General features: G+C 36.9%; 2 protein-coding genes and 2 long non-coding RNA genes across 5 annotated transcripts; 1 reads left to right on the top strand and 3 right to left on the bottom strand.

Moving 5' to 3' along the window:
- Positions 1 to 228: 228 nt before the first annotated feature.
- LOC135131734 (odorant receptor 98a-like) lies at positions 229 to 21725 on the top strand. 2 transcript variants are annotated; one of them, XM_064059584.1, is made up of 4 exons: positions 229 to 795; positions 20965 to 21070; positions 21128 to 21286; positions 21341 to 21725. In XM_064059584.1, the coding sequence occupies exons 1-4, from the start codon at positions 263 to 265 to the stop codon at positions 21395 to 21397; spliced, it is 855 nt and encodes a 284-aa protein (XP_063915654.1). In that variant the 5' UTR covers positions 229 to 262; the 3' UTR covers positions 21398 to 21725. The 2 variants fall into 2 exon arrangements, with proteins under 2 accessions (XP_063915654.1, XP_063915653.1); XM_064059583.1 differs by having other exon boundaries at positions 21128 to 21725.
- On the bottom strand, positions 1629 to 2380 carry LOC135131736 (uncharacterized). The gene is made up of 3 exons (XR_010280932.1): positions 2286 to 2380; positions 2096 to 2221; positions 1629 to 1693 (listed from the first exon to the last, which is right to left on the bottom strand). It is a non-coding gene; the product is annotated as an uncharacterized LOC135131736 (long non-coding RNA).
- On the bottom strand, positions 9239 to 17635 carry LOC135132922 (uncharacterized). The gene is made up of 7 exons (XM_064061147.1): positions 16792 to 17635; positions 16283 to 16377; positions 16021 to 16204; positions 15779 to 15864; positions 10263 to 15523; positions 10011 to 10207; positions 9239 to 9959 (listed from the first exon to the last, which is right to left on the bottom strand). Exons 1-5 carry the CDS (start codon positions 17633 to 17635, stop codon positions 14255 to 14257), a joined length of 2478 nt encoding a protein of 825 aa, XP_063917217.1. The 3' UTR covers positions 9239 to 9959; positions 10011 to 10207; positions 10263 to 14254.
- Positions 21583 to 22163, bottom strand: LOC135131735 (uncharacterized). The gene is made up of 3 exons (XR_010280931.1): positions 22052 to 22163; positions 21862 to 21987; positions 21583 to 21809 (listed from the first exon to the last, which is right to left on the bottom strand). It is a non-coding gene; the product is annotated as an uncharacterized LOC135131735 (long non-coding RNA).
- Between the last annotated feature and the right edge of the window lie 927 nt (positions 22164 to 23090).

Genomic DNA, 23090 nt, shown 5'->3' on the forward strand with positions numbered 1-23090 from the left:
TGTAGGTTTTTATCCATCCATCGAAAACAAGTTTTCAAAAATCAGAAAATGTTTGTCGCCTTTGATTATTGTGACTCTCATCATTGTAAGTCTATTGGAACTCATTGTCCACTTTAAGGGTATAGAGACGTGTTCAAGGGCATCTGAATCCCTAATGGTCCAGTACCAAGTAACACGGTTTTTAATTTTTAGTACATAGATGTTTAATTTTTGCTTGCAGGTATTACACAAATTCAAAGTTTTACTAACCTACAAATCGCAAATGGCGCAATTGAAAGAAAGCAGCTCGAAATTCTGGAATCTCGATAATTTTGATGGGCGGTTTAAAACGGAGTGTGGTCACATCTACACATTACTGGGGAGGTTTTTTCGGGTGCATAAGAGTATGATGGTACTGATGACTTTACAGTATGTCCTACGCAAAATTATTTTCAAATCTGACTTACCTCTAACTATTACTTATGGAGAAAGTCAAGGTTTCTCGCCAAAAGTGGATTTTATCCTTTTTGTGTTTCACTGTGTTGCGACTTTTACGGTGCTTCATGTTATAGTTGGGTTTGATGGCTTGTTCTTTTATTTTATCGGGCATATTTTGTCTGAGGTGAAAATGCTTCAAAGTGCTTTCAAGATTGTGCAGTTCAAGGATAACGATTTAGTGATTTCTATTAAACATCATCAGTTTGTTTTGAGCTATATTCACAGTATGAATCAAGTTTACTCAAACTTGCTTCTCCACCAACACGTAAGCTGCTTGTTTGGTATATGTTTTGGGTTATTTTTATTATCAGAAGATGGGTAATATTTTGTATGTAGTTTTAAAAATTTTGTTTGACCATACGGTTTCAGAATGCCACCAGATTTAAGTCATATGTGTAAATATATACCATACATTTTGTCGTTTACTGTACAAACTTTCACGTTTTGTGTTATTGGATCTCTGATTATTAGCTGGGCAAGTCATTGTAGCTTTTTTCTGTAATCTAATAAGCGACAAAATTTTGTGTTACTAGACTTCAGAAATTGCAGATGCTATTTTTTAGAACGGGTGGGATAAATCTGAGGCCTATGGATACAAACATGAAAAAATGTTTGCAATAAATCGTCCTCAAGTAGCGGGTAAACTAACACTCGGAGGATTTGGAAAGTTAGATTTAATTAGCTTCCCTTTGGTAAGTAATTTCAAATGTGAAAAGGTGTTAAAGAATTGTGTTTTACATTTTCAGGTTGTAAAAAATGCTTATTCTTTTTTTACCTTTATCAACACGGTCCAAGATGAGTAAATATTTTGAAAATAATGAATAATGAAATTTAATTTTTCAAATCGGGACACCACAAGAGTAGACGTAAGTGAATTTCTATATATTTTTTTTAACCGTTGGAACAGGCCATGGTAATAGCCTTAACACTGATATATCTGACTTTGACTTATTATTATCAATTGCACGTTATAAAAGAAATAGTTTAATGTAGTTTTTCAATCAATTTATTTAATTAAATTCATTTACCAAATACATCAGTAGTAATTATCTCAAATCTTCATTAACTTACAGAGCAGGGGCAGAATTACAGTTATCTTCATTACAAACGTTACATTCTTTAACTGTAACAACTGGATTACGCTGATACTGTATTTCCAAATCATTGCATATATTACTGGAAGCACATTTTCTGTGCAAAATGTCTGCAGTTGATTCTGAAAACATCTTTTTGCACTCATGACCTTTTTTGATAGCTTTCGCGCATTCACCAGAGTGCGGGAGGTCGAACTTCCCGCACACGTGCATTTAACTTCCCGTTGCCATGGTAACCTTAAAATACTCGGGTAGTGTCAACATTGTGACGTGTTGACGGCGCTGTCAATGGCGTTGTTTATAAATAACTCACAGTTAATCTCTTCAGTTTAAAGGTTTATTCGTCGCAAAAAATATTGTACACAACACGTTCGTGAGCCTGCTTCCCGCATTCACGCAAATGCGGCACTCCCTTCGGTCGTGCCTCAAACAAGCGTTCATGCGGGAAGCAGGCTATCCCGAACTAGTTGCGTAAATTACTATTATGTCAAACAAACGAAAAACCACAATGCTTAAGTACATACTGTGCAAAACGAAGGTGGCACAAACTTGATCACTTCCACAAATTGAGGGATAAACATTAAGCAAATTTGTACATTCAGAAATAGAATTTATCACCCCTGAGCAAGAATAGCACTGAAGAGAAGCCACTGAAAAGATAATTGTTGGTAAATTATAGTTTATATTAAGAAAGAGGAATATGAGTTTGCTCACCTAAATGGCTTTGTGGCAACAAAATGCAGCCTAAAGCAATGAGTACTACCAGTAGTTTGGCCATTTTGAATTGAAACTGATTTTTTAGCGGTCACTCTCTCTATATATAATTCTTGATATAATTCAAGAGTCAATAGTTTAATCCAGAGTAAATATTTTGTACTTTATTAAGTGGGAAAATAGTTATGAAGTTTGGAATTTCGTACGTCAGTATAGATTAGTTTAAATGCAATAATAAAAAACAAGTGAAACATACGCAACGTTGTAAATTTTCCAGCTAAATTCATAATGACGGGCTGTTGCTGTGTTACTTTTCGCTAAGACATTAAACCCTCTAAAGTTAAGCAGGTGGCAAATGTTCTTAGGTAATTGTAACTTTAAGCGAAAAACTAACACTTTTAATATTTTAATCCATTCGTAAAATAAATGGTGATTTCAATGTGTTGTGAATCATTCTGTAAATAGTCGTGGACACCACACACTACACATTCTGCAAGTTTTTGAAGTAACTTTATTGTCACATGAACCAAGAGAACAAAGTTACAAAATTTTTATCAGGTTAAAATAGAGGTAGGTATGTATATACAATATTCTAGACTATGGAATAAATAGGAATAAGTTCTGGAAAAATTCAATAATTTTTTAGATGTGTCATATTGTCCAATCAAAACCCTTGGTGTAAAAAAATATGTGTAAATATTTAAGACATCGAAATCCTGTCATTTGTGTTGAATGGGCCTTCGGCCGCAAATATTTAGACAAAAAATTGTTCCTTTTGTCAACAATATTAGGCAAATATGCATAGTCAACAAATTTAATTTAATGTTCAAAACAACATAATATTTATACGTAGATATATTAAGTATATAAAAATCATTTTAGAATTAAAATTTTAACAATTAAATATACTCCTCTCGAACTTGTTACTTTCCGAGCGTAACCTAGGGAAATCTTGTTATAGCAACTATTACCATCATGTGTCCTGGACTATTATTATTTAATATTCGGAACATACATAGTCCGAGGACACCACTCAAAGTAAAGCTTTAAATAAATAACAATAACTAAAGGTATAAATAAAATTATTTTTGCATTTTTTAAAGTCATGTATGAACATTATTCACTTTTGTGTTCCCAGAGCTTAAAATAAGCTTTTTGTAAACCAGATAAAATTGAGATGTGTAAACACATAAAGCAGGTAAGTAATTTAATAACAGTATTAATCATATTATTACAAGAACTGACACAACAACTTCAGTGAAGGAGGAGCAGCAGATAACGAAAATGAAAAAAATAACCCAACAGTAAATAACCACGAGCGCATGTGTCAAAATTTTCATTATTTTCATATTTCAGGATCAGTTTTTGTTATCTTCAGCGATCATTGTATTAATAAAAGTGAAAAAAGAGAACCCTTTTGCATAACCTAAAACACAAATAATAAATTCGCTTTCACCACAATTGTATTTGTAGAATCCAATTGTCCCCAAGGGGAAGTTTGGCTGGTTTTTGCCCCCTTTTTATAGAAATTACCCTATCTAGTTGATGGGTATGCGGTTCGTAGACCCAAAAAATGTGGTGGCGTCTTGCATTTTGCTTGTGACCCGATCCAAAGCGGTGAACGCGTCATTGGATGACCAACTTGTAGGCCACAATGGGATTCTACAACAACTGGTCGCAACCAACTGATCGCGCGACAATTGATCGCAAACAACTCGTCGCAGCACAATTGGTCACACGCGACAATTGATCGCGGCGACAATTGATCGCAGCCACAACTGATCGCACGTAAATTGATCGCAGCGACATTTGATCGCACGTAAATTTATCGTAGCGTCAATTGATCGCAAGGTAAAATTCATCGGGAAGTATTTTCTTTTATTAAAACTAAATATTTTGTATTCTGAATTTTAAGTTGCAATAAATTTAGCAATGAGGTAAGGTGTAAATATCGACTTAAAAACAATTTGAATATAGATAAGTGACGAAGTTTGTAGTTGTACTTTAAAAACTAAAAAATACGAGCGTAAACACCTTGTTACATAATATTTTTTATTAATAAATTGTCATTTTGGTTAATTTTTTTTAAGAGATTGTTACTATTTATGTCGTTGCTTATTTTACCTATTATATTACAGGAACTAGCTTCATTATAATAAGTACTCAACATAAAGAAAGTGTTTATTGTTCTTAACTAGATTTATCATACGATTATTTAAAAAATCATATGTTTAACAACCTTTAAATTTTAACACATTTTGATACAGAATTGTCTCTATTGTCTATTCTTGCCTTTATACATGTCACAAAACAATAAAATTTATGAACTAATAGTACATCTATAGTATCCATATGCACTGGAAGGATATAATATTTATTTTAATCCCTTGCAAATTGCAGCGGATCTTTTACAGGGTTTGAGAAAGGTTTCGGTGTATTGTAAATATATATTGCAAAAACTTTTGTTAGAGCGTCAAGAATAATTTTGTGTCACCGGGAAATCTAAGAAATGTAGGTACTTATGCAACTAAAAACTGACTTTTTAATTATTATTATGTGAAGAGTATTGTACTGAACAAAAATTCAGTTGTACCATATGTGGGTGGAAAAAATACATATACAGGGTAAGTCACGAGAAAATTACTTCTGAAAATTATTTTTACGCAACCCAAAATACGAATACCGTGTACCACTTGACACTAACTGAATTTAAAATGAAATGCTTAATCCATGATTGCTTTGAGTTTGGCAATGTCATTTTGACAATTCTAGATATTTCTGTGACGTGTAAAACAGCTCTTAGATCTAAAAAAAGGGAAGAAATAATTGGTTCGCAATTTTCCATAAATGACCCTGCTACGTGCTGCTACCTGATTTTATTATTCTCCGTCCTTTGCATCCTACAAAAATTTACAACATGGGCTGGACAAGATTAAAGCTGCAGTTTACATCTGCTCACCTACATCCGGCAGATTAGGCAAATATTTCTGAGTGAATAGTCACCCTTCCGAGTGAAATGCCCCTCAATAAACTTTTCAAACTTCCCAAGCTAAAAATTAGTCACGCTATTGCGAATAACCACTACTCAGTGGCGTCGTCATCCTGGTTGTTTCTACTTTTTAACGGTATTCACTGTTTGTATTACTTGTTACTCGTGATGTATTGGCTGATTTAAATATTTTAAATAATATTAATTTTAGATAATATAAATCTGTTATGTGCGTTGTTTTATTCAAGAAACTTCGCCGCTTCAAAAAAAAAAAAAAACTGTACGTCACTGTCATCGGCAGTCTTATCTGTGTAATGAGGGGTTCTGTTTATGACACTTTACCGGTTTGGCTCGAAACCATAATTTTAAGTCTGGCACTTCCTCCAGTATGAGTATAGTGAACCAAGAGCTATAAGGTTATATGGCCATCATAAAATCATCCCATTGTGTCGAAGTTAAGTTGTTTACAATAGAAAAGGTTTTAGGGTCGTAAATAACGAGTCCACTACAGCTCGACCGGCTCTTGCGGTTTCGTTCAGGGGCGGATTTCACTAAATATGAAAATCCACCACTCCACTATTTCTTTGCTACCTGCAGCCGCTGAGGGTTCCGAAATAACCACTCGCTTTGAAAGCCGGCCCTGTTAAATATGAGCAAGAAATGTTTAGAAGATGATTTATTGCCAACCGGTAAGCTTATTAGTGCGAACCACACAAAGGGGGTATTTATTTGCGGTCAACTAATTTTATAATGGCCATATAACCTTATACCTCTTGGTTCACTATAAAATGGTACACAGGTAAGCTCGGTTTCGAAGAGGTGGAAGTAGGTAAAGAAGGAGTATAGAAAAGTCTAGAAACGAGAAGAGAAAGTGTGTAGGAGCGTAGGGCAGGTAGACGAAAGACCGGAAGTATTTACATTTTTACAATTACTATGAACTATGAATGCCCTCAGGTAGAACACCTGATTTTGTGGGAACTCTTGTTCCTACAGATGCAATATTTTAACTGAGATTAAGTTGATCGCGCATTCAACAAGGCCATTAGCGACGTCTGATTGGCGTAGAGTCGGTCACATGGTACTTTAACGCGGGGCTAAAAATTAAATCGCAATTAAATATTTAATTGAGGTTCTGTAAAGCGGGTTTAATTGTTTTATATACTATTTTAATTTTAATTAAAAAAGCCGACGGATCGGCTGTTTAGCCGACCAGTCGCCGATTGCCAGCCGACGATGAAAAACGACCGAATAGTCGGCTTATCCGACCTGTCGGCCACTAGTCGGTACATCCCTAATTATTATTTATGTTTATGTATTGAAAGAATTCGACGATTAAGCATGTAGGAAGCTGGGTATGTAACGGTTACTATCATAGTTCTTGCTACCTCCCAAGCGTAAACTAAGAAAATATAGTAATAGAGCCAATTGAAGGAATGGCCACTTTTATATTTTCTCTAAGTTTCAAGATCCTTAGAGAATGAAAAATGTAGTATCCCGTTTCCGTCTGTCTCTCTGTCCCTTTGTGTGTATCCATTTTTATTAAACATGTATTCTCCAAAACTGCTGGACCGATTGTTGTTAAATTTTTTATGTATTTTAGAAATATCATGCAGACGGTTAAATGCTGTTAAGGTAAGAGAATAAACGGTGAAAGTGCAGACGTCTTGCAGCTGCTTTGAACCCCATTAGTTCAGAGTGTCATCCATTGTGACCTACAAGCAACCAGGGGCATCCATTGTGGGGTACGCGTCAATTCGTCGGGCACAATTCGTCGCGCGACAATTGATCGCAAACAACTGATCACAGCGTCAATTGGTCGCAGCGACAACTGGTCGCAGTCACAATTCATCGCAACACAATTCGTCGCAAGTACAACTGGTCGCATGCGACAATTGATCGCAGGCGAAAAATGATGGCGTTGATAGAGAAAATAAGTAATTGTTATGAATGAGGAAATTAAAATAAAGTGCTATATTCTCAAAAATTTCATTATTTCTAAAAAAGTCTCAAAATAAATACATACGAGTTCCATAAAAACAGTAACTATTAGGCTCATTTCCGACTAAACCAAAGTGCAAAAAAGTGAAAATATTGTAAAATATTTTTTTTAATGCTAACACATATTTCGTCGGTATGCTACTGTAACGTTCATTTGGATTATTCGTCTTATTAATTAGACACTCAAGTAAGTGATTCATGCTTTTTTCTCACAAGTTTAAAGTTAAATTAAACGAGTGAAAAAAATGGCTTTCAAAACGTGTTACACACGTCATTTTTTTTTTTAAATAAAAAATGGCTTTAAAATTATTACAACTATCAAATTAAAAATTGATAGATTTATCATAATCAATGAAATCGTGAAAAAACTCTCGTTACAATTTTAAGTGGAAAAGTATTATTTTCATTACGTTTGATTGTTTAAAAAATTAAATATATATATTTTTTATAAATTTGGTGCAAAGAAATTTGAAATTATATATTAACAATTAATCTTTATTGGTGTTTACTGCATTCTTTGCAGAAAATTTTTTGGTCACTACAAATTAGTTCTGAATTATCTTTAATCCATGATAAAACCAAAGATGTTTTTTCATTCAGAACTTTTTTGAAGGCTCACACTGTTAATGAGGCGCTTGTAGATACGAAAGAATGAATAATTTACCTCGTTTCCTTTGCTAAGTCCCTACATACCAATCTCCACTTTTACGCCATTTGTGTAAACAAGATCGTAAAAAGATTAGTTTTGACCATGGAGCAAAGAATATATAGTGAACCAAGAGGTATAAGGTTATATGGCCATTATAAAATTAGTTGACCGCAAATAAATACCCCCTTTGTGTGGTTCGCACTAATAAGCTTACCGGTTGGCAATAAATCATCTTCTAAACATTTCTTGCTCATATTTAACAGGGCCGGCTTTCAAAGCGAGTGGTTATTTCGGAACCCTCAGCGGCTGCAGGTAGGAAAGAAATAGTGGAGTGGTGGATTTTCATATTTAGTGAAATCCGCCCCTGAACGAAACCGCAAGAGCCGGTCGAGCTGTAGTGGACTCGTTATTTACGACCCTAAAACCTTTTCTATTGTAAACAACTTAACTTCGACACAATGGGATGATTTTATGATGGCCATATAACCTTATAGCTCTTGGTTCACTATAAAACACCCTTCCTTCTTCTCCCTGACACTCTCGAACAGTAAAGAACGAAATAAAATCTGAAAACCGTACCGTCGCTTTTAAATCACCAACAATACCCACACATCAACTGGTCCAAAATGGTGTTGTTCTTTATTTTTGTAGTGAGTTACTGAAAAAATTAATTATCCAAACAAATTTAACACATTTTTTGGAAAACAAAGGAACTTTAGTTATTCCTTTTATTAAAATAAAACAAAATTTTAAGGTAGTCAGAGAAATAGAAAAAAAAAAGACCCTGGCTGTCGCATTTGTAAACCGGTTTTAGCAAAGCCGAACAGTCGGCCGACTAGTCGGTTTTTACTGGCCGAACAATCGGCTAGTCGGATAGTCGGCCAGATCTACAGTCGGTACATCTCTAATAATAATCGACGATAAGCATATATCGATAACATATTTTTTCACGTTGGGTGTCTGCTTTAAATATGTTTGACATTGTCAGTTCGTGTGCGGACTTCACCCTCCACAGAGCAGGGAATGCGGGGGGTGTTATTTGAGCCACTGCAGAACATGCTTCTCTACCTGTACACTACCAGTCCACTCATATCTTTATTTTAACTTAGGGGGGTTGTTATAAAACATAAATAAAATTCGCAGAATTATTTTTTTTTTGTTTTTACAGTCCGCAACAACAAGCTTAACAACGTTCCAGATCTCGATCAACTTACGTCACTAAAGAAGAATCGACCTTTTCTTCAAATAATCAGTTCAAAGTTCAACAGTTTACGAAACTGAAAATATCTGGACTTGAGCAGCAATAAAATACAAAAGTTTGTTTTCACCATACCGTTTATTGAGAATATTAAAGATCAGTTCTTCATAATGCTGGCTCACAATTGGTTAAGAAATATAGATTTACGTAGGATACAGAATATAGAAATCACTACGACACTCTTTGAAAATCCCTGGAATTGCAAATGTATGGACGAAATTTTTGAACTGATTCGCAATTACAATATCACCACAACAACTTCTGATTCCCGGATTCTTGCATCTGGAAAAAACCCATACTGCATAGTTGATCATAATCCCACATGTTCTGAAGAAAAGATTTCCAATTATGTGTTGGACAATTTTAAAAAAGCTTGCAACGACAGTTTCTGCGATATATTGAACGATATAGACATATTTGTTAAGTGAGAACACCATAAAAATAATCTATGCAATCAATTTGTTATTCTGGAACAATTAATGTCCTAGGATTTATTAGTGAAACTTCATTTTTATCGTAAATTAAGACATGATATGCTTTAGCTTTTTGCACTATGTACTTGTGGGCAAAATAAAAATAAACGTGCTCTACTGTATAGGATGCAACTTGACCAATTTTCAAAATTCCTTGATGCATGACACGTCCAATATTTAGTGCTCCTTTGTTAAAAAAATGGTCGTATCCTCCCACCACTGCGTGTTTGTCGATGGTATCTACATTGAACGACGTCGATGTTGTCGATAACCAACGAAAATTTTCCTTATGTTGGGTACACAGAATCTAAAAGCTTAAATTTTAGCTCCCCAGTCATAATTTTGACAGTTTGTATACCTTAACGAGATAATCACGTTTTACTACGCCATAGCAAGGTACATCTACTTGGGTTGTTCCTGGTATTATCTGACCAACAAAAAGACCAAGTAAATGAACATATACTTGCCCAATGTAAGTATCATTTCCATTTATGTCTCTACCAGCTGGAAACGCATCGAATGGAACTACGCCATTGTAGTCCCTCCAGTAATAATCTAAAAACGGAAAAATTGGGTGATGTTTACAATGCGTTTGAGTTAGAGTACTTACCCACGTCCTGACATTTTGCATAATTTAAAGTAAGGAAGATAATTCCAGAAATTAATGTATCAAAACTTTTCATAATTATTAGAGTTCAATTTGCTTCTTGTGAAAAGATCTCGTGTTGTAATTTCGTCTCATGCCATCACTCTTCTTTTATAGTTCTGAGAAACGACAAATGCATTATGGGTATCCACTCTTATCAACATTCCATGACCTGTATATATTATGAACTAAGTATAATTTTGCAGTGTGCCACCTTTCCTTGTATTATGTTGGCTCACAAACAGAGCCAAGTTTATTAATATGGTATATTTTTCTTAAATTTGGAGGTAAGCATTGCAGTTTTGTGAAAAAGGCAAATTTTTATAATTCTGTCTAAATTTATACATTTACATTACGAACATTCTATAAATACTGATTAGATATTTTGCAATGCTGTCTCATGACCCTTACTTTTAAAATAAATCGCACTACGTTACTCATAGAACTACAGAACATTGACAATAGTGTTCTTAAGAGTTATTTTTTCTTAATTTTCACCAATCTATTTATGCTGAAGGTAAACGTTTACAAGACTGGAAAGGTTAGAAGAACTGGATTTGAGAAACAATGCTATCGAACACATGGAAAATATAAGTGTATCGTTTTGCAAAATTGGCACTGTTGATTTATCACATAACAGTCTGCAAATCCTTATCAACGGCATTTTCCAGGGTTCTGTTGTTAGAAAGTTGGTGATAACACACAACAAACTCTTGAACATACAAGATAATGCGATGCCTTTTGATTTGAAATTTTTAAATTTAAATTACAAGGAATTTGAAACTTTTTCGTTATCAAAGTTAAAGCGGACAGAAACTGTTACAGATGTCAAACTTAGTCACAACAAACTATATACAGTCGATGTATTTCGTATTTCCAACAAGATAGAAGCTTTAGATGTATCCTTCAACAATTTATACACGTCTCTGTCCTTGCTTAGAAACCGACACAATATAAAATATAAAATTTATTTCGTTAGCTTACAATCGTCTAAGATCTTTTGATGTGGATGTATTTAAGGGGAGTGGTATTGAGTTTGCACTAATGGGCAATCAATCCTTGGAACTGCAAATGTGCAAGCAAATTAATAAAAAAGGTTCTCAATAACTCTACGTCCATGATTGGCCAAAGTTTGTGTGACAAAAGATTTTTGCAAAGTGGAGCAGCGCCATAGTGCATTATGGAAACAATGTGATATAACGAAGACTGTCCCAAAGTAGAAAATTTTCCAGAAAAGTATTTTCATCATTTCCAGAGCGCGTTGCCTAAAAGTGATGACTGTTATTCATAGCCTTGGGCTATACCCAGAAGTTAATCACCTGTTAGTTCTATTAAAAAATATGTTGTTATTTGGGTTACTGAATTAAAGATATTTATTTGCGTTTTGTGTTAAATTTCTACCCTTCTTCGAAAATATTTGGAAAAAACAGAGTTTTTTGTTTAAAAATATCAGTGACGTAATAGCACTAACGTCATCATAAAGAAAGTAAGTACATAAATGAGCAGAAGACATGGTGGTGCCATCTGCATAGATAACACATCTGTTCTTAGCACTGAAATGTAGATCATTAATATGTATCAAGAAAAATAAGGAAGTTAATATTGGTCTCTGCAGTACCATGGGTTAAATACTTTTTTATTATTGTTATGCTGTCACTGCTAATTCCATTTTATAATTATGTTGAAATTTATACGTCTCATGAAACTCACTTTTAAGATAAATCGCACTACATTGTAATCACAGAACTAAAGAACATCGACAATAATGTTCCTAAGAGTTGTTTCTTTGTTAATTTTTACCAACCTATTGAAGGTAAACGTTGTGTCTTGTGTATGTGAAGATTCGTTCATGGTGATATGTAACTCACTTGAAGACGTTATGGCATCTAGTGAAAGGCACTTTTGGACGGAACTATTAATCCAAAACACAATAGGAGTATTTCATCTAAGCTTAACACAACGTAATCTAAATACTATCCCACATTTACGACGACTGATTATTGTAAATCACGTGAACAAAATTGAGCCATTATTTTTTGACCAGTTTGAGTCAATAACACGTATCACTCTGTATGATAACGACCTGAAAACTCTAGAAGCGAAAACGTTTACAAAACTGGAAAAACTAGAAGAACTAGATCTGAGGAACAATGCTATCGAACACATGGAAAGTTTAAGTATATCGTTTTGTAAAATTGACACTGTCGACTTATCCCATAATAGCCTACGGACTCTAATCAGCGAAATTTTCCAGGGTTCTGTTATTAAAAAACTGGTGATAACGCACAACAAACTGTCGAAAATAGAGGGTAATGCGATGCCTTTGGGTTTAAAATTTTTAAATTTAGAGTACAACGAATTTCAAAGTTTCTCGTTACCAAATTTAAATAGGAGCTCGACGGTTACAGATCTTAAACTTAGTCACAACAAACTATATACAGTCGATGTATTCCATCTTTACAGCAGCATAGAAACATTAGATCTATCTTTCAATAATTTATACACATTTGATATACATATTCTGGATTCTGGATTCTTAATTTATGGGGGCTGACTGTGGCCAGCCGGCACTTAGGCCTCGCCTTTGGGCCCATTGTACCTTCCCCAAGTCCATATCAGGGTGTTTTCCCGCTTTTCTACTCGTCAAGCCACCCAACTGCTTGAATGTACTTGAATAATGCAGAGGGTGGAAACTCCCTGATATTTGCTATACTAGGCCAGATGTCCCCTAGTATGAATTCCCTGTAGGAGGCTAGGGCTGGACACTCACGAAGAATGTGCTCAGCTGTTTCCTCTTCTTCATTGCATCCAGGACAGATTGGGTCTGTTACCACCCCTATCGTATGTAGATGTTTGTTAAACTGGTAATGTTTCGTAAGGAATCCTATCAGTTTACGCAGTTTGTCCGTTGAAAGTGAGAGATAAAATTTCATCAACTTACGGTCTGGTGTCGCCATACAAGCTCTACTATGCCCACAGCTGCTCAACATCACCCATATCTGCTCATGGCCTCTCTGGGTATATTGCTTTACGACTTCGTTCGAGAGGGCGACCAAAGGCATGATTTCCGGTTCGGGTCCCCAGAAGGGCATGCGCGCGGCTCGCTTCGCCATCTCATCTGCCCTCTCGTTTCCTTCGTTGCCACTGTATCCTTTGATCCAACAAAGTTCCACACTATTCCTTTGCGTTACATACTTAAGCGTTTGTCTGCACTCCCAAACCAGCCCGGATCGAACCATACAGCTGTCCAGGGCTAGTAGTGCAGACTTGCTGTCAGTAAGTATGCGTATTGATTTGTTGCCGATTTCACGTTCAGCAATGATTCTAGCTCCCAGCATTATTCCCATCAGTTCTGTTTGTAAGACAAACGTGTGGGTGCCGAGACGTACACTGATTTGTGCGTTCAGTTGTTCGGAGTAGATGCCGGCTCCTGAACCACTATCTGTTTTGGTACCATCGACATAGGTATCTATGTCGGCTCGTCCTTTTGAATTATCATTCATTGATATTCTATATGTCTTCTCATATATTAATTTTGTGCCCATTCGGTCACAACCCATCCTTAACAAGGGTATTCTGTTGAACGCCCCCGTACGAGTGTGCTTATGCGGCCTTGCTTGTTCCATACTCCCAGAGAGTGAAGTCTTAGAGACGTCGTCATTGCCGCTTCCTCTATGTAAAGGTTAAGAGGTGCTAAGCAAAGAAGAGTCTCCAGAGCCGTTGTGGGAGTGGTCCTCATTGCTCCTGTAACACTGAGACACGCCATTCTCTGAACGTGTTCAAGTTGCAGGGCTGTTGTTTTTTGTCTAGCTCTGGGCCACCAAACTAGAGCTTAGCACAGCAGCGGTCTGACTATTGCCGTGTAGATCCAGAGGGCGATCTTGGGATTTAAACCCCACGACCTTCCCACCACCCTACGACATTGCCAAACAGCCGAGCGTGCCTTTACCACTTTATCATCTACATGCTTCTTCCAATTCAGCCGCCAGTCCAATACAACTCCCAGGTATTTGACTTCGTGCGAAAGTTGAAGCGTTAAATATTTTTGGCATCTGTAGTGTGCCAATTTTCCTTTTCCTAGTGAACAGGATTAGTTTCGTCTTTTCTCCATTAACGGAGAGGGTATGCCTGCTGCACCATTCCTCGACTATTTTTACTGCAGTTTGCATTATCTCACATAATGTATCTGCGCTTTTTCCCGTTAGCAGAATGACTAGATTGTCCGCGTATCCAATTGTGTGGTAACCAAGATCATTGAGGCGTCGTATCAGGCTGTCAACGACAGTATCCCACAGTACAGGAGAGAGAACTCCTCTCTGAGGACATCCCCTGTCTACAACAGCCTCGATCTCAGTGCCACCTACATTAATCATTACTTCCCTATTCCTCAGCATACCGGCCACCCACCTACTTAGGGTGGGGTCCACGTCGTGCTTTCGTAGGGCTAGTTCTATGCTTTTGAAGGTCGTTTTATCAAACGCTCCTTCAATATCCAAAAACATTCCTAAGGTGAAGAGTTTGTTCTCCATCGCCCACTCTATACGGTTTACAACTGTGTGTAGGGTCGTATCGGTGGATCTTCTTTGGATGTAGACATGTTGGTTCGGATGTAGAGGTTGCTTGCTCAAAGCAGTCTCCCGAATCTCTTTTTCGCTTAGTCTTTCTAGCGTTTTCAGCAAGAATGATGTTAAGCTAATTGGTCTGTAGGATTTAGCCAAGGTGTAATCTTGTCGTCCTGGCTTAGGTATAAAGATAACCTTTACTTTTCGCCATGCATTCGGTATGTAGCTGAAAGTCAGACACGCCCGAAGCATTGGCAACAAAATAGGGCGTAGTCTGCTCATTCCCCTCTGCAGGAGGGCGGGATAAATACCGTCAACTCCTGGAGATTTATATGGGGAAAAGCTGTCCACTGCCCACTCCAGTCTTGCCTCCGTGACTATTTTTGCCGCCAGCGCCCAGTCCTTCGGGGAAGGTTGAGTACCGGCTACATCCCTTTTGGAATGGGAGGTAGTCCTTGTGCTGCCTGGAAACATGGTCTGCAGCAAAAGGTCTGCGGACTCTTCTAAGGTGGCTGTAAAGGTGCCATCTTCTTTCTTTAGGAAACCTAGTTGATGTGTGTGGTCCTTCGAGAGAACTCTCTTCAGCCTTGTGGCCGAAGCAGTCGACGTTACGTCGCTGCAGAAGGATCTCCACGTTTCCCGTTTCCTCTTTCTTAATTCTTTCTTAAACTCTTTCCGGTGCTCTTTATAGGCTTCCCAGTCTTCAGTTTTCTTAGTGTTTTTTGCTCTATTGAAAAGTTTTCTTAGCCCCGATTGAAGTAGGCTGAGCCTTCGGTTCCACCATGGTGTACCTTTGCCCAGACCTTCCTTCTTTAGGGGGCAACTTTTCTCATACGCTGACATTAGAGAGTCGTTGATAATGGTCAAGGTTTTCTCTATGTCTTCTGTCGATCTGTATTCGGTTGGTATAGACTGCACGGAGGTCCCCAGTCTGTCGTCCAGGTCTTCGTTGTATAAAGCCCAGTTCGTCAGCCTAGGATTCTTGTACGTCTTTGTCTCCATGTCTATACATTTTAATGTATAGCTGATTCATCTATGGTCTGACACTGACGCCTTTTTAGAGACGTGCCATCCCATTATATATTGTGAGATATCCCATGTAGCCAGTGTAATATCTATTACTGACTGACTACGCGATGTTACGAAAGTTGGTTCGCAGCCTCGGTTGAGAATCTCTAGATTTGTTGATAAAAGATATTCAGCTAGTGTTCTTCCTCTATCATTAGTGTCTTTCCTCCCCCACAGCAGAGAGTGGGCATTCGCATCGGTACCGATGATGAGGTTTATATTTCCGGTATCACAGTGTTCCACCAAGTTCGCCATTTCCCATGTTGGACATGATTCCTGTGCTCCCTGTGGTAAGTACACGGATGCTATTACCAGTTGCTCTTCGCCTCTTTCTATGTTACACTTAACATTTACCGCAGTCACATCCCTGGAGCTGACCTGAGGTAGGAGGACGGCTTTAATTTTCCTGGGAATGTAGATGCATGTCCTTGGAGATTCTATTGTGGTATCTGAAACAACAGTGCCATTTAAATTGCTCAACCCTACGATCCTGGATTTTACTATCAATGGTTCTTGGATTATTGCTATAGTGTTCTGCATCTTGTCTAGACGACGACACAAAACAGTCGTCGCCATGCGACAATGCTGCAGGTTAATCTAAATGAAATTTATCTGCTGCAGCGCCATCTCTGCAACAAAAAAAAATCCCATACCTGTCCTAGGAGACACGAGGCATATGTCTCAGGCGGGCCCGCCCTCACTGGTAGAGGCTTCATCCCCTGGGGTTTCTACCTCTTCCATAGGGGTCCGCCCTTCCTGAGCCGACGCCTCGTTCTCCTTGAGTTTCAGGTTGAAAGAGGACAGCATATAGTTGATTCTGCCCTCTCTCTCCCTGATTATCTTGGCCTCATCCATCCCAAGACCAAACACAAAGAGGTTGCCTGGAGAGGCAGCCTCGGGTTTGGCCTCGCGATGGAAAAGAAGCCATTTTTTGACGTGGGCCCATTGGTTCTGACCCTCCAGGCGGCAAAGTACGACTCCTGCATCCACCGGTGGTCCCGGTATCCACAGGGTCGCCCTCACCAGCCTTGGTAGCTCAGCCAAGGGGACCACGTTAAGTTGTGCGCCGTCCCACAAGGGTGTTAGGGAGCGCACTGTTTGTTGCAGCCATTTCAGGGACAACTCGTCTTCACAGGTTATCCTTAGGATTTCCCCTGTATACTTGACGCCCCTGAAAGTAGCTGCCTGTCTACCTGATGCCACGCACTGGTCAAGTTGCCTGTCCAGCGCTCCCATCAGGCCCTTTTGTACTATCCCCACCTGGTCAGCAGTCAGCTTACCAAGTGGATGCTGCACATCAATCACAGCTACACGGAGATGACTTGCAGCCGCCTCCCTGTAGCTCTGTTCTCTAGAGGTAGTCTCCTGCCTCCTCATCCTCTTTTGCTTTTCAGCTGCCGGAGGTGTGGAGGTTGAAGACCTCACTCTCTTTTTTGACCCTGAGGTCTTTTTCCCCGCGGGTTGTTTAGGGTTGGCTATCGTAGCCTGCCTTTTACCCTTGGGGTGTATCCCGGAGGAGGATGGACCCCGTTTCGGCGGGTAGGTATTCGCCGCCTCCGCCTGCAAACGAGCCTTCCTCCGCCTTTTTACCTCAGCCCCGCAAATTCGCTTCCTCCTAGGAGGCTGCGACCCCACGTTGGCTGGGTTTTCTTTTTTCGGTGCACCCGAAGGCACTTCCTCAGTGTTTTTTTTGTTGTCGGTTTCCATAATCTGGATTTTGATATACATATGCACGTGATAAGAAATCGAAGGATAATAAAATGTATTTCGTTAGCTTATAATCGCCTAAGATCTTTTGATCTGGATGTTATTAAGCTCAGTCAAATTGAGTTTGGACTAATGGGCAATCCTTGGAACCGTAAATGTGCAAATAAAATGATAAACATTTTTTATAATTCTACGTCTACGATTCGTTTAGGATACTGCGACAAACAATTTCTGGAAAGTGGAACAGGACCATATTGTATGATAGGTTCAATTTTGTATTACAAAGACTGTCCCGAAGTAGAAGTTTCTCCAGAAGAGTATTTTCATGAATTCCAGAGTGCGTTACCTAAAAGTGATGATTGTTTTTCCTTGAAGTCATTCAACTGCGTTGATGACTCTTGGGTTTAACAAAATTTTGTTGTTCTGGAAAATATTGTATATAAATTGCCTTACTGAACTATTTTTTTAACTGAATTAAAATGAAAATTTATTGTTATCACATTACTAGTATACCTTTATGAACAGCTTATATATACTTAATTTTGACAATTACCCAATTCGTTGGTAAAAGGTTACCAATGTCAAGTTGATATTTTACCAAAAATAAACCATAAATTGGAACCATGTTTCTGTTTAAACAATTTCTTTTACTATCCGCCTGTGCCACAAGTATAAAATTAGTGACACCTAAGTGTAAAAATTCTTACGTAGTGACCTGTGAATCAATTCACGACGTTCGTTTCGACGACAATCGCTTTTTTTGGCGTGAATTATTAATTCAACCCAGCAATGAATCCTACAAATACACCTTAACCAGGAAAAATTTCAAGGGTCTAGGACTGGTACGACTGAAACGCCTATCCATCGTTAGACAACTCGAAAAAGTGCTCTCTTTTTTATTCGTTCGTGATCTATCTAGCTTAAGCGATCTAACTCTGTATGGAAACAATCTGACTACTATCAGGAAAGATGCATTAGAGAATATCACTCTTAAAAGTGTACACCTCAAGAAGAACAATGTGAGGCGTATAAGAAGATTTGGATTTTCCTCGTGCAGTTTTTTTGATTTATCTTATAACAACCTAAACGGTCTTTCCACTGACTCTTTTTACAGATGTCGCACTGTTAAATTAGTTATTAAACAGTTTGTCCATCATTCGTAATTATCAACGGGCGGAATTGTGTTTCATACGCTAGATCCAGTGCTGTCGCGGCGATACTTTGATTACAAATATATTTTTATTTTGGACTATATCAACATAATATAACATTTCAAGATCACAAATCTGTGGTCCTGTGTTTGAAAAATTAAAAGGGGCATCAAGTATTATTTTTTTAAGTAATATAGTAATATAGAAGTAGTTTTTTAACAAGCTGTAAACACTCCTAGCGACGCACTGGCTACGACCTTGTGGACCAGATCAAAGCGTCCCCGCTACTCGCCGTAAAACACACCTTGCTTCAACTGGGGAATTGCATCCGTAAGATAAATTTCCGCTTACTGGTAATTATTCGCTGCCTGTTGGTTTGATTTTTCTTAATTTAGATTACAATAAATTTGAAACATTTACACTTGGATCTCAGCACGCTTTTACAATAATTCAATTAAGTCTTAGCCACAATAAAGTAAATCACATCAGTATAGATTCATTGTATATATTAGAATTTTTGGATTTGTCTTTTAACAAAATTAGTTCCATCACTACCGAATTTAAAAATTTAAAAAAACTTGCTCGGTTGAAACTAGACAACAACCATATTGTCAAATTTTCTTTTGCTTCATTCCTAAAAAATAATAAACACTTGTTGTTGTCTTTAGCAAACAACCTACTCAGACGTTTGAATCTAGAACCAATTAAATCCTCAGCTACGAATATAACTTTCATTTTACATGGTAATCCTTGGAACTGTCAATGCTTCGACAAAATGGCTCGCATCTTACACAATTCTACACCATTGCTTCGTCAAGCTATGTGTGATATGGAAGTTTTTAGCACAGGAGTGCTTCCATACTGTGTTGTACTAAAATCCTACCGTGACAAATGTACTGACGATCGTCTTCCTAGAAAGTTGCTCGACAATTTTAGGAAGTCTTCATCAAAGAAAGATTTTTGTCAATCTACTTTTTACTATAAACAAATTGCCCTTGTTAAATTATATGATTGATAATTATAGGCATTTTAGTTTACCAATAAAACTTGTATCAAAATTTACACCTTCTTTTATTATTATAAAATTTGATACGTCAGTGATAAGTTTTGGTTAATACGAAGACTAAGACCAGGTAATAACAGTTATTGGTCAATAAGAGATCGTTTATAAATTTCTTATTTCTAATTGAAGACTGTAAAGTTCGAACACGAAAACGTTTTTGTGCAAATCGATTTAAACTTTCTGAAATTATAGCTCGAGCATTAGTCGAGTCCTGAGCTAACGATCATGGGTAAAGTACAGTTTGAGGAGCCTTTGCAGTTCCTACATGTTGTAGGTTTTCATCCATCCATCGAAAACAAGTTTTCAAAAATCAGAAAATGTTTGTCGCCTTTGATTATTGCGACTCTCGTTATTATAAGTCTGTTGGAACTCTTCGTCCACTTTAAGGGTATAGAGACCTGTTCAAGGGCATCTGAATCCCTAATCGTCCAGTATCAAGTAACACGATTTGTAATTTTTAGTACATAAATATTTAATTTTTGCTTGCAGGTATTACAGAAATTCAAAGTTTTACTAACCTACAAATCGCAAATGGCGCGATTGATAGAAAGCAGCTCCAAATTTTGGAATCTTGATAGTTTTGATGGGCGGTTTAAAAGGCAGTGTGGTCACATTCACACATTACTGGGGAGGTTTTTTCGGGTGTATAAGAGTATGATGTTACTGATGACTTTACAGTATGTCCTACGCAAAATTATTTTCAAATCTGACTTACCTCTAGCCAGTACTTATGGAGAAACTCAAGGTTTCTCGCCAACGGTAGATTTGATCCTTTTTGTGTTTCATTGTGTTGCGACTTTTATGGTGCTTCATGTTATAATTGGGTTTGATGGTTTGTTCTTTTATTTTATCGGACATATTTTGTCTGAAGTGCAAATGCTTCAAAGTGCTTTCAAAATTGTGCAATTCAAGGATAACGATTTCGTGATTTCTATTAAACATCATCAGTTTGTTTTGAGCTATATTCACAATATGAATCAAGTTTACTCGGACTTGCTTCTACAGCAACACTTAAGCTGCTTGTTTGGTATATGTTTCGGGTTATTTTTATTATCGGAAGATGGGTAATATTTTGTATGTAGTTTTAAAAATTTTGTTTGACTATATGGTTTCAGAATGCCTCCAGATTTAAGTCATATGTGTAAATATATACCATACATTTTGTCGTTTACTGTACAAACTTTCACGTTTTGTGTTATTGGATCTCTGATTATTAGTTGGGTAAGTTATCGTAGTTTTTTCTGTAGACTAATAAGTAATAAAATTTTGTGTTACTAGACTTCAGAAATTGCAGATGCTATTTTTTACAACGGATGGGATAAATCTGAGGCTTATGGGTACAAACATGAAAAAATTTTTGCAATAAATCGTGCTCAAGTAGCGACTAAACTAACACTCGGAGGATTTGGAAAGTTAGATTTAATTAGCTTCACTTTGGTAAGAAATTTAAAATTTGAAAATGAGTTGAATCATTGTGTTTTACATTTTCAGGTTGTAAAAAACGCTTATTCGTTTTTTACCTTTATCAACACGATCCAAGATGAGTAAATATTTTGACAATAATGAATAATGAAATTTAATTTTTCAATTCGGGACACCACAAGTGTGTAGACGTCAACTGAATTTCTATAATTCTATTAATCACGTAGAACAGGCCATGACATTTTTTACATTGATATGTCTGATTTGACTTATTATTATCAATTACACGTTATAAAAGAAATAGTGTAATGTAGTTTTTCAATCAATATATTTAATTAAATTCATTTACCAAATACATCAGCAGTAATTATCTCAGGATCTTCATTAACTTACAGAGCAGGGGCAGAATTACAGTTATCTTCATTACAAACATTACATTCGTTAACTGTAATAACTGGATTACGCTGATATTTTCTTTCCAAATCACTGCATATAGTACTGGGGGCACACTTTCTTTGCAAAACATCTACATTTGGTTCTAGAAACATCTATATCAAACAAACGAAAAACCACAATGTTTAAATACATACTTCGCAAAACAAAAGTAGCACAAACTTGATCACTTCCACAAACTGAAGAATGAACATTACGCAAATCTGTACATTTGGAATAAGAATTTATCACCCCTGAGCAAGAATAGCACTGAAGGGAAGCCACTGGAAGGATAGTTTTTGATAAATTATAGTTTATATTAAGAAAGAGGAATATGGGTTTGCTCACCTAAGTGGCTCTGTGGCAACAAAATGCAGCTTAAAGCAATGAGTACTACTAGTAATTTGGCCATTTTGAATTGAAACTGATTCTTTAGCGGACACTCTCTCTATATATAACTCTTAATATAATTCACGAGTCAATAGTTTAATCCAGAGCAAATATTTTGTACTTTAATAAGTGGGGAAAATGGTTAAGAAGTTTGAAATTTTGTACGTCAGTATAGATTAGTTTAAATGCAATAATAAAAAACAGGTGACACAAACGCATACGTTGTAAATTTTCCAGCTAAATTCATGACGGACTGTTGCTGTGTTACTTTTCGCTAAGACATTAAATCCTGTAAAGTCAAGCAGATGGCAAATGTTCTTAGGTGATTGTAACTTCAAGCGAAAAATTAACACTTTTAATATTTTAATCCATTCGCGAAATACATGGTGACTTCAGTGTGTTGTGAATCATTCTGTAAATAGCGCGTGTTTCATTCGTTGTGGTCACTGCACACTACACAAACTGCTAGTTTTTGATGTAACATGATTGTCACATGAACCAAGAGAACAAAGTTTCAGAATTTTTATCAGGTTACCATAGAGGTATATACAATATTCTAGACTATGGAATAAATAGACCCATAAAAGGATACGTTCTGGAAAAATTCCATAATTATTTAGTTGTGACAAGCCTTAGTGTAAAAAAATGTGTGACGTAATATTTAAATATTCAATTGTTTTGGACCAATGTGTTGATTTATTTATTGACCTTATTTTCACCGAAAACGCGTTCATTGGTTGTCAGCCCTACATTGGCCCAGGATAAAGGAGCCGCAATTCCACTCTACCCGTGACGAGAATTTCATCCGGACGCTGATCTTCATCAATCCCTATATTTCACTTGTACATTTATATAAAAACAAATTGCTTGCACCACTCCTACAGTATGAATTTATTATACCCCAGAAGAAAAATGTCCCTCATAAAATACTTATCTAAGAATTAAATGAACGAAAAGAAAACGCAACTTTTAAAAATTCTTTACCCGGTATATTATA

This window comes from Zophobas morio, unplaced genomic scaffold, assembly GCF_036711695.1.
Source record: "Zophobas morio isolate AGI-343-1 ecotype UQ-CSIRO unplaced genomic scaffold, CSIRO_AGI_Zmor_V1 ptg000021l, whole genome shotgun sequence".
Classification (NCBI taxonomy): Eukaryota; Metazoa; Arthropoda; class Insecta; order Coleoptera; family Tenebrionidae; genus Zophobas; species Zophobas morio.